Raw genomic sequence first — 19,418 nt, forward strand, 5'->3', positions numbered from 1 at the left:
GATGTCCCTGCTACAGAGACTTTATGGGGAGCAGAACTGGGAGGGAGGCAGAGAGCTGCAATCACCTTCTTCAGCTGACTCTTAAAAAAGCTGATTTTCTTGCCTAACACAAAACAGGATAATTGTAGCTATTGTTTCACTGAAACTTTTTTGGCTTGTGATTATTTTTGTTGCTCTTTTTAATCCATTGTCTCAGGGAAGGGAAATCTCCCTGAAATCTTCCTGGGCAGGAGCACTGCTTGGAGGAAAACCTCTGCAAGTCCCTTTGATTTTGCACAGGCAAGAGTATGTGATTTAGAGGTGGGATGTGCCTGGTCTTTATGTGCTTCTTGGGGGAGTTTGACCTTTGGGTCTTATCTCTTGCTTCCTCTTCGTTCTCTCCATATCCCACACAGCAATGCCAGATGTGGGAAGCATGGAGGAGGCGCAGGCTGTGGCACGATGAACAAACCTATTTGAAAGCGCCTCTCTTATTTATAATGTAATGCTCCACTTTCTGTGCTGAGCAGATAAAGGACCTGGCTTGCTCCGTGCTGTTACAAGTCATGGAAAAAGTTCCCCTGCTGCGATACAGATGGTGTGTGTGTCTCATGAATAGGTCGCTGCGAGCCAGTGTTGCCCTGGCTTTCGCGCGGTTATCCTGGCTCCTTTCAGAGGTGAGGGGCCGACTAACAAAGGGCAGGTCCGTGGCCACTAGAAAGGTACGTACAAAAACGCCAAGTTGGTGCTGTAGCCTTTTTTGTTTATCAGTAAGAATTTCCTCTCTAATATCAGCCTTTTCGCTTAGCTGTGTGCCAGCAGGTACAAGGATTGTAAAGTGAGACTGGGTTATCAGAATTGACCCTGCCCACTTCCCCGGGCAGAAGGCAGTGGTGTTAGAGAACAGGGTTGCCAGCCAGCACTTGGTTTTGTATTCCCAGTTTAGCAAGCAACAGTCAGTTTTAAATGAAGCTGGTGGTGGCTGTTTCTGCTCTGCTTGGGGAGAGAAAGCACGCTGCGCTGTGGCTCTGCTTCCAATAGCACAGACTCCCTCTTCCTTGTGCTCTTCTTGCTTGTCCTCCAGTTTCTGAGTTCCCAGCACGGTGCAGAGAGAGGTGGCGTCTGGGTTGGACCAGAGAGATGGAGAGCAGAAAAGGAAGGTGGTGTCCAGGGGCTGCAGAAAGGAAGAAGGATTGTTGACTTTGGCTTGTAACTGCAAATAGTAATTGTCTCTTCCTTTTCAGTTATGATCTCAAATCAAAGGTGACAGCCCTAGGGAAAGAAGGATGAGATTTCTACAGGCAACTGAGGTGTTATCAGCTGCAGTACTGTGTTGTGGGCAGAGGTATTTCCCGGGCAGATTCCTAGTGCTGGTTTTGTGGAGCTCCGCCAAACGAGAAAAGAGGAGTTGAAACCAGAACTTGTGTGCTGGTGGAACCGGTAGTTTCTGAGATCAGAAGATACGGGTGTGTTGGTGAAGCGTGTGATGCATGTGGCGTCTGAGGAATCCACATCTCCTTGGAGCTGAGGTCTCCTGGTGTTGGGAAGACTTGAAGACAGGAGAAGAGAATGGATGTGACTGTTTGGAAAGTAATTCCAGGGAGAGGGTGTTGCAAATCTGGCTGGCAGGCATCCGTGTATCTTTTTGAGGTGGGACAGGAGCAAAAATTTTTGGAGGAAAAAAACCCACCCCATGAGTTAGAGTTTGCTTTTGCCTGTCTCAGCAAAACCCCTGAATCTGCAAGGGATGTTTTAGCATCAGCACGTCCCATCCGTGGGTGGCTGCGGGGAGTCAGCCCTGCATGGGTAGATATGCCAAAAATGTGTTGTGCTGCCTGTGGGCAGATGGCTGTGCCGGTCACCGGCACGTCTCTGTCCTGGGAGGGACAGCAGGTCTGTGACTGTCTCCAACATGATCTGTCACGCTGCTCCCTCCGAGCATCCCTGAGCTGGCAGGGTTGGAGGTGGTGCTGGGTCCCCTCGACCTGTGAGGCTCAGAGGGCTTTGAGAGGCTGCAAGTGAAGCAGCTTGCTCTACATCACCAACCTGAGATTTTTCTCTTCTTTCTATATTTCAGAAACTTCGACTCCCTCAGTAAAGAAAATGTGTATGAGAACAACAAGTTGGTAAGTGACTTAACGTTTTATTTTTGGTCTACTCTATGACCTGGCACCTTGCTTATGTGGTTTAGCGACAGAAGCCCTGCAGATGCAGCGTGCTGAGCATGCCATTTTCAAATCCTTTGTCTTATTCTGCATGTGTCCAACCTTCTGATTTGAACGGCAATGTCCAGGCTCGCTGGCTCCTGGAAACACCCTCAGACTGCTCGCGCTTCTTCACTGGCTGCACAGCGATGCCTCCGGGCAACTGTGTCCTGTGGCAGCAGGAACTTGGACAGAGATGCTGGAGGTCAAGACATGGACATGTTGAGTACATGATGCTCCTGGGAGACGAGGCAAGAGCTGGGAGGTAGCTGATGTGAGGGGGGGCAGCGCAGTTGGTCTCCCCGCACTTCTGCTCATTTCCAATGCAGCAAATGAAGGCTACTGAGAGGTGGAGATGTCCTAAAACCTCCTACTGCCTGGACACTTTACATCAGGGTGGGATTTGAGTTTCTCTTGTTCTCTCCATGACGAAAGGAGAAGTTGGGCAGGCCAGCCCCCTCTTGCACTGAATTCAAGTCATGGGCTTAGTGCTCCAAGGAAGGATATTTTCCTCTTTCTCTCCCTCGCAAAGAGAGAGGCAGTGGATTAAAATGCTTTTTTACCCTTGGCATCACTCCACGCAGCTTCGTGGCTGCTTGGCAGGAGCTGGGAATGTGAATGAACTGCAGCAACTTGAACTCTTCTCTGGACTGGAGGAGTGACATCCTCTGACACAGCGACCCGTCTGAGGTGGCCCTTGACCTGAGCTCACCCCCCACGCTCCTTAGCTTCTGCTCCCCGTCGGCCCCAGCCGTGGTTACAGCACCTGTGACAGAGCCCCTCTCCCCAGGCTGGGGCTGCAGCATGTGAGCAGTTGTTATTCACAACCTCTGGGGTTCAGCCCTGCGTGTTCCTCTCCTCTGGACGAGATTCACACCAGGCATTTTTGCCCTTCAGGTTTGGTATTTGGAGGCATCACGGCCTTTTTGCTATGGACGGTCGTTGTGGCAGGAGCGCTGTGAAGCCGCTATGTTGCTCCTCCTTCAGCTGGGCTGACGGTCTCTGCTCTGCTGGCAGCTTTGCTTGTCTCTGGGAAATGAGCTGTACGAGTCGCCTCCGCTGCTTTCATTAATGAAAAGCTTCTTTGTGCATCTCATAAAAAGAGTTGCTCCCCTCCTTTGTCACAACCCGTGTTTCCCCCGCTCTATTCCCTCCATTTCTTGGTTTCTTTTATGTCCTTTGTTTTGCATTTTCTTCCTTATTCCACCTGCTGTAGGACAACTTGTCTGTGTTGCCCTTTGGCTGCTGGTGTCCTGCTGCTCTGGCTGTGCCGTGAGTGAGGGTGACCCCCCCTCTCCCTGCTCTCCATCCCAGCTCCTGCTCCTCCTTCCTCTGGCTAGCAGGTACAGTGGTGGCTTGTGTCAGAAGAGGGCTGTGCCTGGCCGGCTCACATGGCCTGGAGCGCATCGCTTTGCCTCCTCTATGCAGAATGGGAGCAGTGATGCTTAGCTCCTTCGTAAAGCACTTGGAACTGCACTGATGAAAGATGTTATGTGGAAATAATGAGCTGCCTCTTTAAAGGCCAGCCTGGACGGGCAGGTAGAGGAGAAGGGCAACAGGGCTGTGTTCAGTGGTGATCTGGTTGGACCTCTGGGCGAGAGCCGATCCCAGGAGCACGAGGATGCTGGAGGCACAGGGAACGCTACATCCTAACGCTGCTTCTCTGTGTTGCTCACCTGGTTCTGGCCGAACCAGGTGTGTGCATAGAACATCCTCCTCTCAGTGGTCCAGGCGGCCCCTCGTGCTTGTTCTGTGCCTGTCACACCAGTCTCAGCTGTGTCACCCTCTGCCCAGAGGTGGCATGGCCTGTGTTCCCGCTACACTGCACACCGGAATGTCCAGCAACAAAACCCCGCTGGTCAGACCAGTTGTGCAGCCAGTGCGATGGGAAAACGCTCCAAAGAATATATTAAGTACCAGGTTATAAGACGTGCAAGTGCCAGGCTGGCCTGGCAACCAGAATGACGCCGCCGGAGGTGACTGGCTGAAGGCGCACTTAATGCCAGCTCAGCTACATTTTTACTGGGATACCCAATGGAAAAAAATGGTAATTATCCTGCTAAAAAATAATGGCTGTTTGTTTCTTCTAAGTAGGAATAGTTGGCTTGTACACCAACACTGTTGCGTGTCTGTGCCAGAGGTCAGATGTGGAAGGTTTTAATATGTTCAAGTCTTTCTTTAACCCTTTCACTGTGGGGTTCGGCAATAGTTTTCCTTGTGCCACTGCTCCTGTAAGTGCTGTTTTCCCTTGCTGTGTTGGCATTTCAAAGGGGATGCTCCAAAGTGGGAGGGAAAGGATTTTTCCCATAAGCCAGGAAGGAATAGGGCTGGAGAACGTCCCTAGTAAAAGCCCTACACTGAGTTGAGCAAGGGCAAAATTGCTTTATGGATGTTGCAATTTTTTGTCCTCTAGAAAGGCTGTTGTTCAGAGGCAAAAGAAGGTGACTTTTCCCTCCTTTACCCATCTTTTATACTGCAGTTTCAAAGCAGAGCGGACCGCAGAAGAGACTATTTGCCCCAAATACGTGTTAGGCAGCATGGAAATGGTTAAGCTGGAAGGGGTGCTAGGTATCAGGAGTTCTTCTGCATTATTCCTCTCTTCCCCTGTCTAGTCTGGGGGAGCTGCTCCCTCCTGCAGCCCCAGATTTGCCCGGTTTTTAGCAGGCAGGATGCATTAACATTTGCACAGCGCTCAGAGCTGAAAAGCTGCCCGCAAGCACCTACCGGCGCACCGTTAGCTGGGGAGCGCTCCAGGTTGGGCTGGAAGCCTGGAAAGGCGTCTGGAAGCCTGGAAAGGCGTCTGCCAGCCCGCACCGACACATCCCCTTCTGCCAGGCCCGGCTCTCCGCAGCTGTGCACGGGCAGATCGAGGCAGAGCAGGGAAGCCCAGGTGAGTTCCTGTGTGCTGAGCTATGGCCAGCTTGCCAGGCCAGATTTTTGGCTCCCTGCCTGAGTTTCTCAACGCAGTGGCTGGAAGCCATGACTCCGTCAGTTCCTGTAACGGCCGTAGGATGTAGGAATTAAACTGGTGCAGCTGTTCCCCTGTAGAGTTACCATTCAAGTGGGGCTGTTTGCAGCGGAGTTTCTTGCTTCTGATGAGGAGCAGCTCTAAGACCCTCTCTGGTTTTTCCCCCCTTCTCTAGGCATTCCGAGTGGCGGAGCAGGAGCTGGGGATCCCAGCCTTGCTGGATGCAGAGGATATGGTTGCTCTGAGGGTACCAGACAGGCTGAGCATCCTCACCTATGTTTCTCAGTATTACAACTACTTCCATGGACGGTCTCCTAGTAAGTACCATATTCCCCGGAGGGGTGAGAAGGATTTGGGCTTAATTTTGTACTTTCTTTTGCCTTCCTAAGCTTGGAAAAGCAAAACAGACTGCAGAGACCTTTTAATACCAAAACTGTTTCAATGGAGGATTTGAACTCTTTACACACTGACCTACAGTACCACCAGTGCTTTTGGAAGAGCACAGGGCCATGCCTTGTGTTTAAAACTAGTGCCTTAAAATGTAATATGCAATCTAGAATTTCTTATGGTTCAGCCAGACAGGAGCAGTGAAGGTTCCCCTCTGTGTCCCCACCTCAACTTTCCTTTCTCAAGCACCTCCATCCCCGTTCCAGCCCTTCCCGCACTGGAGGGCTGGTGAGAACACGGAGTCTAACAAGGCTGAGCTTGTCTGTGAGGCTGTGCCACGTAGCAGCATCTATGGTAGGGCTTGTACAGAACAGCAGTACTGATATAAGGAAGAAGAAAAAACACCCCCTATAACTGGCATAATTGTGATAGCAATTCTTTCAAACATAAAACAAGCCACAGGGTTGCCAAGGCATTACATTCACATACCGGAGAGTTTATCTGGGCTCATAGGAGCATTATTGTAGACTTGGTTTATATTTGGCTTTAAGCTCATACAAAATGAAATAATACGATAAACCAATTTCACAGGTTCCTCCAGAGGAAACTTGAGAAAGTAGGACATGAATGACTTAACTGGTTAAGGTGAATCTAGATGGAGAAGACAGATATGTATTGAAAATGTCCTACATCTTGGAAAGAAAGCAAAATTCACTCTCAGATAACTGCCTTTAATGTTTAAACTCTTTGTTATTCTCCACCTCTTTACACATTTAAGCATGTTTGTTCTCTCCTTCCACAACCTCCTCCCTCCCCGCTCTTCATTTTTTAATTTCTTGTTTTAAAACCGTTCTGATTGGAGTCAAGCAAATTCCATCATGTGTGTGCCAAGCCGTGGGAATCTGGGTCGGTTTGGGGCCTTTACCCCCTCCCCTCAGCATCTTGTCCACCACGTCATCAAGCACAGCACATTTTTATACTCTCTGGTGTCCCACAAAACGCTCTGGTTGCATTTCTGTTGCTGGGGGGAACATGCGGGTCTGAAAATGAGCCCAGCCAGGAATGTGCCCTCTGACACCGAGCAGACTCCTGATATCACAGTCGTGCCCTCCAAACAGGCTCCAGCAGGACCACGAAATAAGCAGGAGGCAGAAGGCCAGAGAGGGTGAGCAGCCAGTATTTTATTGAGGTCAGGGGTTTACAGAAGAGCGGAGCTGAATCCACCCATCTTTGTGCTGGGCTTTGGGAATTCAGAGAGTGGCACAAGTCAGGGAGGTGAGGGGGCAGCCTGAGTACAAACTATTTGCTGGGTTGGCTGTTACTGGTCCTCTGGTTGCTGTGGTAAAGAGCCCTGGGTGTTTATTTGGATAGGCAGCTTTTCTGAGAGAAGACTGCTGGGAACAGGGCTTCCTCTCTGCTCCCTGCACCCTGCCCAGGCTCCCTCTGTATTTGTTGAGAAGGGTATAATCTCTTTTCAGATGGGTGGTCATTTAATTGGTCTCTCTTAAGGCGAGTCTGTGGCTCAAATATCCCACAAGGAGCACAGAGACATCTCATTCAGAATAGAAAGTAGCACAAAAATACCACCCCTGTGAGACAGATGAGGGGTCTCATCTGTAAAAACTGTGCATGAAGCCTTATTTCCCAGCGCAGTCTCCCTGCACTTCCCAGGGCATGCAACATCATTCCTTGCTTGGCTGAAGCGTGTTGAGGATTCTCTTTTCTCCACTTCTTGTGAATTTAGAGGCTTTTCTTTGATCTGCAAAGCAAAGAGGATTGGGCATTTGCAGGCTTCTTGTGGCAGGTCATGTTGGAAGCCTGTATGCATTTCATGTTATCCATCAGGCTTCTCTGGATCTGCTTGTATTGTAAATGACTCCTAAGCCCATGGATTATCCTTATGTTATCTTAAAATCTTCTTTCTTTCTTCTAGTTGGAGGCATGGCTGGAATCAAACGTCCTTCCTCCGAACCTCAGGAGCAGCCTCTTGGGAAGAAAACTATTTCGGAACCTCCTAAGCCGGTGCCACCAAAACTGCCTCCTGCCCACCCACCGGCCAGAGCTAAGCCAAAAGAAACCACTCCAGCCACCACAGTAAGAAATGTGTTTTCGGGTGTTCTTTAAACCTTAAATCTCTTCAGTGAGTGAGTGTTATGCTAGTTCAAGGCTCCTAGTGGTATGGACTTAGTCTCTAAATTTTCTGCTTAGTACAGGGCATTTAATCCAGAGGTCTGGTTACTGAACAGGTTCAGGTGGGAGTTATTGGAAATCCATCAGTCAGCTGGAATTTATCCAGCGGTGAATAGGACATAGAATCACAGAATCATTTCGGTTGGAAGAGACCATCGAGATCATCGAGTCCAACCATAAGCTAACTCTGCCATTAAACCATGTCCATAAGAACCTCATCTAAACGCCTTTTAAACACCACCAGGGATGGTGACTCCACCACTGCCCTGGGCAGCCTGTTCCGATACCTGACAGCCCTTTCTGTGAAGAATATTTTCCTGATATCCAGTCTAAACCTCCCCTGCTCACCCACCGCTTCTCCCCACAGAAAGGGGTCCTAGCAGAGACCGGGAATATCCCCAGCAGCAGCTGCGGGGTCTGCGGGAACCACGTGCACCTGGTGCAGCGCTACTTGGTTGACGGGAAGCTCTACCACAGGAACTGCTTCAGGTACAGATCATTAGGGGGTGCACGGGTCTGTGGGTCGCGGAGGGGCAGCCTGGTTCCCTCGGGACTGAAGGGATGGTGGGATTTGAGGTGATGGAGGACATTTTTGTCAGAGTGGCAGCAGCCTGGGTCTGCCCAGGGGAAACTCTCTGCACAGGCGTGTTTTCATCCACACTTCTCCTACTTCAGGCCGTGCTGGCAGCAGCTCCAGTTTTGGTGCCCGAGGAACGTTCACACAGGGTCTGCTCACTGCCTGTGTGGTACCGTCACCTTCCCTGTGCTGGTGGTGGAATTGTGCCTGCACTCTCAGCTGTGTGTCAATGGACTCCCAGGGTTCTGGACGATGTTTTCTGAGACTTCTGTATCCACAGGTGCAGGCAGTGTTGGAATGTGCTTCTTCCTGGAAGCTACAAAGCTGGGCCTGAGCCCGGTACGTTCATCTGTACCAGCCACCAGCAACCAGACAATGTCCAGATCTCTGGTCTCCGCAGCGCTGGGAACAAACCTGAGAGTACCCCAGCCCCTACTGCTGCCAGGGCATTCCAGAAAGTGGCAGAACCCAAGAAACCAGAGCAGGTGTTGAAGAAACCCAGCCAGGAGAGCCCTGCTAGTTCAACCAAGTCATCTGTTTCATCTTCCGGAAGCTCTGGCTTCAGAAGTGTGAATACTCCATGGTCCTCTTCAGTGGTAAATAAATCAGATGACTGCAAAGGAACCCCGTTGGGAAATAAAACGGGTCACCATGAAGGTACCTCATCAGGGCCTCTTCGGACAACCTCCGCAACAAAAACACAGCAAGCCCGAGAAGATTTTTTTCGGTCATTAGAATCCTCCAGCAATAAATCCTCTGACACTAAGAACCAAGATCCTCCTCCTTCTTCTAATGGCCCTGGTAAAACTGCTTCTGCCAGGGCCACTATTGAGGTTGGTTCAGCGACTGCTGAGAAGGACCAGGCACGTAACCGTATCATACAGGCTCTGGCTGGATCAAACCACTCTCTGAACAGGCCAAGAGGATTCAGTTCCACTGGCTCCTCAACGTCCAGCAGGTAAATACTATATCTCTTTCCCTTTTTACTCCCAGGGTGATCCTTGGGATAACTTGGAAAAGTCCCTGCATCTCTCTTCCCTTTTTCCTGATTGCTTTTTTGGCTGAGACTTAGAGACATGTAGAGGGACTCATCCAAATCTTTGGAAGAGAGGCCAGTAAAATGGTCTGTCCTTTCAAAAATACTTTGTTCTTTTTTTTGCAGTGACAAGCTTCCTCCCACCAGTTCTCAGTGGCAGAGTCCAGCTCCAAAAGCGCCGTCCAGTAAAACAGGGAACACAGCACTAAAACAGGAGAAGGTGACAGACCCTCTGCCCAAGAGCCCGGCTGCCAGCAAACCTGGTGACTCTGTGCACAAGCCAGAGTCGAAAGGCGTCAAAGGTGAGGATGGCGGATTCACACGCAGCTCTGCCGGGACACAGCTGTGTGCCTTTCTCTTGGACCTGTATGAACGTGTCAGTGGCTCCTTTGCTTTCTGTCTGTACCACCATATAAGAGTTTTCTGAGTTCTGGGCTCAACACGCCTCCATTTGTCCCTGTGCAATTGCTCCCTCTAGCACAGGGAGTTTTTCTTCTCCCACGATCTGCAGGTATTTGAAGTTGTACGAGCCGTCGTCAAATGTTGGGATTGTGGTGGGTTTCAGAGGCTTAGGTAGACTTTCCTGGGTGGGAGACCTTGCCACAACTTCAGGATGATTTTGTGATTGCAGTTGGGGCTCACTCAGCCTCCGTGTCAGTTCTGAACTGAGCTTCCACCATGGTGACTGAGCAGTGGGGATGGTGTTCTGGGGATACCCAGTGTCTCAACTACCTCTGGATGGCCTGTCTATTTTGGGGCCAGAAGCAGTGTCTGTCTGCAGTTTGCTACAAGTTTGTCCTTTTTCTGTCTCTCCCAGCTTCCTGTCCCATCCTTTGGTTTGAGATCTGAGTTCTTACTGTTCTATTGCTGTTGAACACGCCTGTTCATTTACACTATGGCTGTGTTTCTGTAGCTGCATAGGTTTGAAAACATTGGAACTGAAAGGGGCAAAATGCCACAAAGGTTATTTCCTGCCTATTGTATGTGATTCTGTCCATGTTAAACTTGTTGAACTGGTCCTGGTTTGCTGCAGTAGTGTTGTAGTATCTGCCCCAGTGCATGGATTTTCTCCTAAGATTCTCCTGAGACTCAAATCTGGCTTGTTTCTTTTTATTTGGTCTGATATTATCTTGCTATGTCCCTTTCTTTAGGAAGCATGAATGTTGGTGAAGACAAGACTGAGAGCCCAGCAGAGTGGAGATCTCGGTTGAAACCTGTAGCCAACAAGTGAGTGTTTTGGAGCTGGTGGGTCTCCATGACAAGTGAACAGGGATGTCTGTGCTTGCACCTGTGTTTGCTGTTGCAGGTCTGTGTGCACACAGGAGGGAAGAGCTCCTGTGTTTTAATACTTCTGTTTTCAGCAATTTGATGGCAAAGACCTTCATTTCTGGGGAGGGAAAGCATATTTCAAATTGCTGGACTCTGATTAGAAAAGTGTGACCATCCCAGATGGAGTTCCAGCCCAGAATGTCCAGAACTCTTCCTTGGGACCATTCTGCAAGAGGGATGGTTTCCTACCTTTGTCTTTCTTCTTTGCAGAGACCAAGGTGGCTCTAAGAAACCTACTGATAACTCCCAGGTGGGAACAGGCAGCCCAGCACACAAGGAGACAAAGCCAAGTCCGTTAGTTGTCCCATCAGCAAAGCAGGACTCTGGTATGAAGGATTAAGCTTTGCCTTCATTTTGCTAGTCAGGCAGGGGACAGGTTTTAGTGCTGCAAGGCACGTGTGAGGAACATGTTGGTGGAGGTTGTGCCTCACTTTCATGGATTTTTGCTCTCTGCACCTGCTTTGACCCTGTGGTGCCTTTATTTGGAGACCCATCCTTCCCCAAGGAGAGGGAGTCGGTCTTCACAGGGTGCCCTCTGCAAGACAGCTAGCAAGATTTTGCTTACTCTCTCTTGCATAAATGTGTAATGGTGAGAAATCTTGGTGTTGGTTCCTGACCATTTATTCTTCTCCTCCACCCTCCATACTCTGGCCTTGTAATCGGTGGTTTCTCCTTGTTTGTTTTGGGCTTGTGCCCCTTGCTGTCATCAAGAAAGAACTAGGACTAGAATTTTAAGTGGCTAGTGGCGAGTTCCAATGATGCTGGGCAATAAAGGGATTTTTATGAGATAAGGGTTGAAATTTCTTACCTAAAACCTGCCTGTGCTTCTTAATCCAGCTTCATCTGGTGGATTCATGAAGAAGAAGTTGATCCCCAGCTCAGATCTTATCAGGAGCTGTCAGAATTCACAGCAAGGCTGGGAAGACCCTGGGGGCTCAGCCAAGAAGGAGGAAGAGGGCAACCAGTTGAAGAAAAGCACTACCACATGTAAGGTCTCTTCTGCCTAAAGGGCACTCTCTGCACTGTCAGGGAACAGCCTGGTGGTCAGTGTGGGAGATGTGTCCCTCAGTGTTCTGGGGCTCTTGTCACAGGGGAAAAAAATCTGTGTCATTAATCCTTGTTTGGCTAACAAGAATTGCTTGGCCTAAGCAGGAACCAGCCAGGCCAGGGAATTCGGTGGGAAGGGAAGAAATTAAAATAAGCATTTGTCAGGGTCACTGCCCTGTCATTCTTTAGACTCAAAGCTATGAAGAGGACCTTCTCCTAATTTGGGGAACTGGGATCTAGTTGATGTGTCTGTTCCTCTGCAGTCGAGTGGCTTTGGGAAATGAAAGGAATGCACAGAACTGTCAGCCAGGGACTCCAGCTGGCGGGACCCATGGAAGGAGCAGCCAAGGCTGCTGCTTCTTGGACTTCCAAGGATGTCCTGACCAGTTCTGACCAGTTTGTCCCAACCCTTAGTCTGGTTTCTTACTCCTGTATGTTCAACCACAGCTTTACCATGTACCTCTCTTCCTTTGCCCAGTTGTCCTTGCTCCTGCATAGCCCACCACAATGGATATGAAATTTCCTAGAACTAACCTGATGTTTGCTGCTTTCCTGTTTTCTTGGCTTGTTTGTTCTCCCCTTCCCTTGCCTCATCTGGCTCTGTCTTACCCGTTTGGACTAGAAGGTCCTCACAGGAAGGCTCAGCCCTGGCTCTGATGTTTGTCTCAGAGCAAGCAGGATGGATCCCGATGGCTTGGTGGCCTCATGCTTTCATATTTGTTAGCATTGTCCTTACCCTGCACCTCTGACAGCTATGAAGCATTCAAACTCCACTTGTGTTGTCTGTTTTAAAAGCTTAGCATGCCTCTGCTGCCATCATTTTCCCAAAACTTTCCAGCTCCTTTTTCCTCCGATTCAGCCACAAGATTCAGCATTACATCTTCCCCAGGAAGCAAGCTGTTAAGATAAGGGAGACTGGTTTTATATCTGTCTTTCTAAACCTTAATGATTGCTGTTGGGGAGTGCCCACTAAAGGAAACTTTCCCAGCAGTCTCCCCCCATTTTTCACGTGGGTGCAAGTCTGCCATCCGAACTGGCTCTTCTCTTGCTGCTGTTGCTTGGCAGCCTGAGGATTAAGGACAGACTTGCTGCTCCTCTGTACAGGTCTTTACAGCACTCAGAGAGCCGCTGTGCGCAGTCAGCTGCCACTCCTGCCCTTAATCCCGGGTGTTGTGTGGGGCTGTGGATGGTGAGCGTTTCTGTAGATTGTTAGTTTTCTTTGGTGTAGGTAGTGTTTTCTGTTGAGAAAGGAGACTTGCAGGGTTTTCTTGCCAGCTGTCCTACTTCCAGTTTGCAGGCAAGCAGCCAATGCATCTTGTGTCTGTCAAGACAGAACTTGAGGGTATCTGGGGATCTCAGACCCTGAGCTGGTCAGGAGAGCGTTGTTTTACTCGCTGTTTCCCTCCAGTGACCTTGGTCCCTCATGATGCGTGGTGCAGCCTCCTGCCTTGGTCAGAGATGCTGCAGAGCTCAGCCAGGAGGAGCCTGGAGATGCAGGGCTGAGCAGGAGGTGTTGCCCGTGGCAGCCCAGGTCCCTCTTGGAGGAGCTTCTAAGAGAAGTGCGAGTCGCTGGTAGTGACGGGGCAGCAAACCGGCAGCATCCAGGGGGATGAGGAACCTGGTGGAGTCCAAGCAGTGCAGGGACAACGCAGCTGATTGCCACATCCACTGTCTTCTCCTTTTGCACTCTTCCTAGAAAATGCAGTAAGGCAAGGACTGGGCAACTGAAGGTCTGTCCTTGAGCTCCTTTTCGAGGAGCACTGGTTGCCAGAGACTCTTGGGAGGCTCCCTGGTCTGTCTGTCCTGTCTTTCTCCTTGTGTGTGAGCCTGCACCGCTGCTGCATTTCTTACAGCCGTGCTCTTTTGATACTGGAGTTTTCCTTCCTCTCACATCATCCACGTACGCCTCTGTTCTCTCTCTGTGGTAATTATCCAGCCCAGCCCCTTGGGTATCTGAATACCTCACACTCTTCTGTAGTTATCCTTGCAGCACAGTTGGGCAGAGGAAGCTGAGGCTCAGTGGAACAAACACACATTACTTAAGGATTGATTTTAATAGGTGTCCAGGGTCTAAATAATGTTGTATAGTGGAGCCTAAGGGACTTCTCACCTAGGAAGTGTTTTGTGGAAGGAATTGAACCTTAGTTTCCTGAGGCCTGTGCTAAGGTCCCCTAGATCATCTTTGTTTCATCAGTATTTACTGATACTTCTTTGTACAAGAGCACTTAGAGGGGCATTTTTAAGTATATCTTGGTGTTTCCTGTGACAGTAACCCAGTATTTCTGTTCGATCCTTTGGAAGCTTTATAAGGGGTGACTTTTGCCGCAATAAATATCTTTGAGTTTTAACACAATAATGAACATAGAAGTCAATATTCTCGGTTGCAAGCTCCCGAGTCACACCTGAGTTAGGTGAGTGCCTGTGCCCTGGGGATGAAAACAGCACCCTGTCAACCGAGCGTGTCTGAGTGTCCAGCCACCAGGGGTAAATCAGGCTGATGTTCCCTGAGGACACATCTCTTGCCTTTGCCAGCTGTGCCAGTGTGTGTCATTAGTGCACTCTGTTGGGTGTCAGGGACCTGTTGTGCTCTCTAGTAGTGTAGGCACTGTCCCACACCACGAAGTTATTTAAAGTCTGTTGTGGTGTTCTTTGTTTGTTTTTTCTTCCTTCTAGTCAAACCCTCTGTTCCGAAAAGCATCCAGAGCCCCGAAGCAGTGTCACCAACCAAGGTATGCCTGGAAATCAGGTGTAAGGAGAACAGGCTGGGGTTGTTTGGTATCCTGCTGGGGTGCCTGCCCAGATATATCTCAGTTTGTCTTATTGGGAGGGTTTATTCGAATTCCCAGGGAAAGGGTGAAATGTTCTGGGGCAAAGACATGATAGAGAGACTGCCGGTTATCTCCCATGCAGGGGGGCAATAGAGGTGGGAACGAGACAGAACCAAACCAAATTCTGGTAGACATATCCCTCCTCGACAAAGGAAGAATGTCTGTGGATTGACAAGTGTGGGTAGATGTTACCCCTCGCAGCGAATGTCTCGCGGCACTGTAACGCTGCAGTGTCTGCTGCTCTGTTGTGAGCAGCCAGCTCTACATCTTGGCTGAGTTGGCCCTTCAAGGATATGGCTCCTGATATCATTTCCCATCTCTGTTAGGGCTGTGACCTCAGTAGACAGTCTGAGGGCACTGACCTGTACTTGATCCTACATTTGTTTTCCTAGCTACACCCAGACTACCTCCCCGAGGAGCAAATCCAGGAGAAGGTGCGTGACATCGAGAAGCAGCTGGATGAACTGGAATTAAAAGGAGTGGATCTGGAGAAGCAGCTGCGTGGCTGCGAGGGAGGTAAAGGAGACTCGGGGCCAGCTCTGTGATGGTGGGAAGGTGTGAGGCTCATCTCCTACCCCTGGGCATTCTTGGCTCCATTTGTAGGAGCTCATGCTACATGTGCAGCACCAGGTTGCCAAAGGTCCCTGGTAAAGCAGGGTAAAGCCCTGGGAATTTTGAACCCACTCTATTTCCTACCCTATTATTTGAGCAAGGTCTTGTGCTTGTTTTGCTGAAGATCAAGCTATTTTGGGAGTAGAAGGCCACTATTAATATGGCTTTTGGATCCTAAGCCAGACTGGCTGTCATAGCCAGCTCCAGTTTTGCAGGACTTAATGAGTTCATTCAGAATGGCCAATTTGGGTTGGCCACATGGAAGATGAGCTGGATGCCTTGTGGCAGAGTATCTGTGAGCAGCTTCCTTGAGTCTGGAGTGGTCTTCATCCTTTCCCTTGTAGCCCAGAGTACCAAGGATGAGCTGTTTTTGCTTGAGGTTGCCTGTGCCTCATAGAAGATATCCTAGGCTCTCCCTCAAGTAATTGTGTATTTAAGCCAGGGAGACTGAACTGATGCAGCTTCTGGAGTCTCACCCTTTGTCTCCTTTGCAGATGAGTCTGAGGATGCCCTCATGGTGGATTGGTTCAAACTGATCCATGAGAAACAGCTGTTGCTCAGACAGGAGTCGGAGTTGATGTACAAGTAAGTACAACCAGAAATTCACCTGTCTGCTGGTGCACTCCACCTGTGAGCAGTAAGCAGGGAAGGACAAGGAACATGGCAGCCCAAAAGAAATGATGTGCCGATTGCTGGGATGAGGGAGGGCTTGAGGACGTCTCTGGGAGAACTGCCAGCATCCTGAGGTATGAACTGGGGGGCCTTTGAGCACTGATGGGCACCCAGGTTCTTTAATGAGTTTGTGTGGAGGGAAACCTTACAGATATGATGGAGGAAGGTTTCCTCAACTCACCCATACTCAGGTGGTCAGCAATGCGGAGATGAGGCTTTAGCACAATGTGAGAAGGGTCCAGCCCTGGGGCATGGAGGGGCAGTAACTCGTCACTTCTGTGGTTCCTCCTAGGATGAAGCAGCAGAAGCTGGAGGAGCAGCAGTGGAACATTGAGACAGAGCTGCGACACCTCATGAGCAAACCAGGTAATGTCCCTCACTGTGTGGAGCCCCCCGCTCTGCACACCAGCCCTGGGGTGTCCTTCAGATCTGAGTGACGCTGCCAAGGACTGCAGCTTCACTCGGGGCATCTCCCAGCTGTGGTGTCAAGCTGTCATGTTCAGACTCCGATTAACATCCAGCCCACCTATGCTTTCTGAGGGGATGTAAGATACGCACCTTAGATGAGCTTCCCTTGTCTTGTGCAGAGGAACTGAAGACACCCAGGGAGAAGGAGCGAGAGAAGGAGCTGCTGGAGTCGTACCTGAACACGGTCAATGATCGGAATAGTATTGTGGAGTGCCTGGATGAGGACAGGCTCAGGTGAGGGGCCTCAGGTGGTGGGAGATGAGCCAACACCAGGAATGATTTCTGTTGAACTTCCTCCACTGCCCAGGCTGTAGGGGTGGATGAATGGCTGTAATCCAGACTTCTGCTCCATGAGAAGTGGGTGGTGACCTGTCACCAACCATCTTGCCCTAAATGCTGCTGCCGTTGCTTCCCTGGCAGCCGTTAGAAACCGAGATCAGGACTTCAGCTGTGGTCAGTGCTCCCTCACACTAATGCTGCTCTGAGGACAAGGGCTGTGAAAATGTGGAAAACAGAGAAAGAGAGGGAGAGGCTGGAGATGGGGAGGATGGAGGCAGTGTGGGAGCTGCAAGAGGACTCTGGGAACATGGAGCCAGGAATGTGTTCATCTGCTGCAGCAAGTGAAAGAACAGCTCCAGCCGGGAGGTGGATTCTTCCCAAGTTCAAAGGAGGACTGCTGTGTCAAGTAGCTGGATTTGTGCTCCCTCTTGCTGAGAGCAGCCTCCATTTCTTGACTTCAGGGCACTGACTCTAGGATTCTAGGAATGCACAGGCTTTGGGCTCTGGCCTTGCCCAGGCCCAAGGAGATGGCGGCATGTTTGTCTCTCACTGCCATCAGCACCTCTGCAGCACCCCAGGCTACTGCTGTCTGAACCTTTATTCATCTCCTGGGGTGTGGTGGTGTCTCACAACATGTTGAAGTTGGATGATTCATAGGCCAGCTGGGGGACGGCCTCCGTGCCGCAGAGCTGGACTGCCACGCTCTGGAAATCCCCACACAGGCCCTTGATTTCAAGAGAACCACGTGGGATTTGCTAATGTCCAGGACTTCTCTGTTTTGTGGGGTTTTTCTGTTGGTTTTTGGGTTGTTTTTGTTTTGTCTGTTTGTTTTTCCTGTACCCTTCCCAGGGTGTGCTTTTGAACGTGGTCATTTCTGACTGGGAAAATAAAAGTAGTCTTTGCATAGTTTTCGGTGTCTACCACCTTGTCATGAAACATGTCAAAGTGTTCTAATGCCGTGCTGTTCCATTGCAGAGAGCAAGAGGAGGACCAGATGTTGGCAGACATGATCCAGAGGTTGGGTAAGGGCCCTTTCTACTCTTACAGAGCAGCACTGGGTGGCACTGGGGCTGTGGGTCTCAACTTGCTCTGTATCTGCTCCCTCTCCCGCAGATGGATCTCGAGAGAGCCAGGAGACAGAGAAGAAGAAGACCAAGTTCCGCTTGTCCAAAATATGGAAGCAGAAGAAATAAGAGTAAAGCTCAGGAGTGATGTTTGCACAGAGGCCAAGGGAGGGCTGTCAAAGGTATGTTCCTTCCTCACTGCTGCTTTCCTGGAGTCGTGCCGGACTGTCATGAGGCTTCTCTGCTCCCTGCCATGGAGGCTGCAGGTTTGTGGACCAAAGGGACAGTGTGAATCCCCTCTGGCCCTGCTGTGGGGCCCCAGGATACCTTTTCCAGAAGATGGACTTTTGAGACTGTTTTACTTCTTTGGATCTAGCTCAGAGCTGGCTCCAGCCTCGTTGGCAGCTCAGGAGGGCAGATCTCCATTTGCCCAGTCACTGCTTGAGTCATTAGAGTCCGGAACGAGCCTGGCACTGTGTGTCACCCCACGGTGCCCCACTCCTGTCGGCCAGGGCTCAGCAAGGACACTGCGCTGCTCTGCGAAAGGGCTGTTCTCCCTCCCTTCCTTCCCCCAGCATGTGCTGTGGCTCTTTGACCAGAATCAGAGATGCAGAGAGGGAGGTGCTATGGGGCAAGAGATGTTGAAGATCTTATTACTCCAGTGCAAACTGGAGCTGTGGGCCGCACAGGCCGAGGGAGGCAGAGAGCAGAACCACCTCTGATCTATGGGGTGGAATGGCCTAGACCAGAGCGGTTCCAGCAATAGTGCTCTGTTTCCAGACCTCCTTTGGGGAGTTGCTGTAGGCTGGTTTCTCAAAGCCATGAGAGGTTGCTCACTGCTTTATTCCCTCTATGGGGGACATTTGTAGCTTCCTTCTTTTTTCTGACTGCACAGTGAAGCAGGGTTTTCATTGTCTGTGGCCCATTCTACTGAAAACAGACAGGAGTTTTGTTTTAACGACCTGGTGCTAACTGGGAGCAGAAGGGCATTAACAGGTTTGCCTCACCCATGAGTCTTCTGCGTGGGACTGATATTTCAGTTCCTGAGTCTCTGTCCCTCACAGCTGGCATCCTCAAGGGTGCTGCAATTCTCCTTGGTGAGAGTACCAGCAGGTCCTGTTGGCAGCGAGTCCTTCTTTTCCCAGTCAGCCTGGGGAGCAGGGATGGAGACAGGCAGGGAAAGATCGGATTCGTTTGTGATGCCTCTGGCTCTGGTATGTGCGGGCTTCCCTCCTCCCTTCAAACCGGGTGCTTTGAGGTTTCTCTGCGTCCTGTTCTCCAGAAGGACCTGGGATTTTGCAGCTTGCTGCACGCTGTGCCTGGTGGCAAAGCAGAGGCGATGCGTCCCTTACCCACGAGGTGGCAGTGGGACTCTCTGTCCCAGGCAGCCGCCCTGGGCACCGCAGGGGTGTGCGTCATGAGGTACCAAGCGCCCGAGGGGGTTCCTGGTGCCTCCCGGGTGTGCCGTGTGTGTGCATGTGGTGGGACACCCTGTACCTGCATACGCTTTTGTCCAATAAAGAATTGCTGGACCAAATCTCAGAGTCCCAGCGTGAGTTTGGATGTGGGTTACTGGTGCGGGCTGCCCTGGTCACTGTGGGTGCTCATGATCCCTCTCTGGATTTTTGAGTGGTAACAAGAGCTTGATGTAGCTGGGATGGAGAAGCTCACCTGCCAGAGCTTGCAGACCAGCTGCAGGTCCTGAGAGAGCAGCAGCACCAAGGGGTTTATCAGTGATTTATGTGTCAAATTCCCCTCATCTCTCAGGTAAGTGCATT

At 50.5% G+C, this 19,418-nt stretch overlaps 1 protein-coding gene across 3 annotated transcripts in view; it reads left to right on the forward strand.

Annotated features, from left to right (window-relative positions):
* Positions 1-19,177, forward strand: part of MICALL2 (MICAL like 2) — a 28,988-nt gene extending 9,811 nt beyond the window's left edge. For 2 of the 3 annotated variants that reach the window (XM_065031512.1, XM_065031513.1), the window contains 16 exons: positions 2,057-2,105; positions 5,327-5,468; positions 7,472-7,632; positions 8,096-8,217; positions 8,586-9,263; positions 9,468-9,643; positions 10,493-10,568; positions 10,881-10,996; positions 11,508-11,657; positions 14,391-14,446; positions 14,938-15,061; positions 15,652-15,742; positions 16,122-16,195; positions 16,417-16,531; positions 17,552-17,598; positions 17,690-19,177. In XM_065031512.1, the coding sequence (XP_064887584.1) occupies positions 2,057-2,105; positions 5,327-5,468; positions 7,472-7,632; positions 8,096-8,217; positions 8,586-9,263; positions 9,468-9,643; positions 10,493-10,568; positions 10,881-10,996; positions 11,508-11,657; positions 14,391-14,446; positions 14,938-15,061; positions 15,652-15,742; positions 16,122-16,195; positions 16,417-16,531; positions 17,552-17,598; positions 17,690-17,769 (2,257 nt within the window). In that variant the 3' untranslated portion in view covers positions 17,770-19,177. Of the gene's footprint in view, positions 1-2,056; positions 2,106-2,272; positions 3,081-5,326; positions 5,469-7,471; positions 7,633-8,095; positions 8,218-8,585; positions 9,264-9,467; positions 9,644-10,492; positions 10,569-10,880; positions 10,997-11,507; positions 11,658-14,390; positions 14,447-14,937; positions 15,062-15,651; positions 15,743-16,121; positions 16,196-16,416; positions 16,532-17,551; positions 17,599-17,689 lie in introns of those variants that run through there. The other variant, XM_065031514.1, reaches the window with a different exon arrangement.
* The last annotated feature ends 241 nt before the right edge of the window (positions 19,178-19,418 follow it).

Source organism: Columba livia, chromosome 15 (genome assembly GCF_036013475.1).
Source record: "Columba livia isolate bColLiv1 breed racing homer chromosome 15, bColLiv1.pat.W.v2, whole genome shotgun sequence".
Classification (NCBI taxonomy): domain Eukaryota; kingdom Metazoa; phylum Chordata; class Aves; order Columbiformes; family Columbidae; genus Columba; species Columba livia.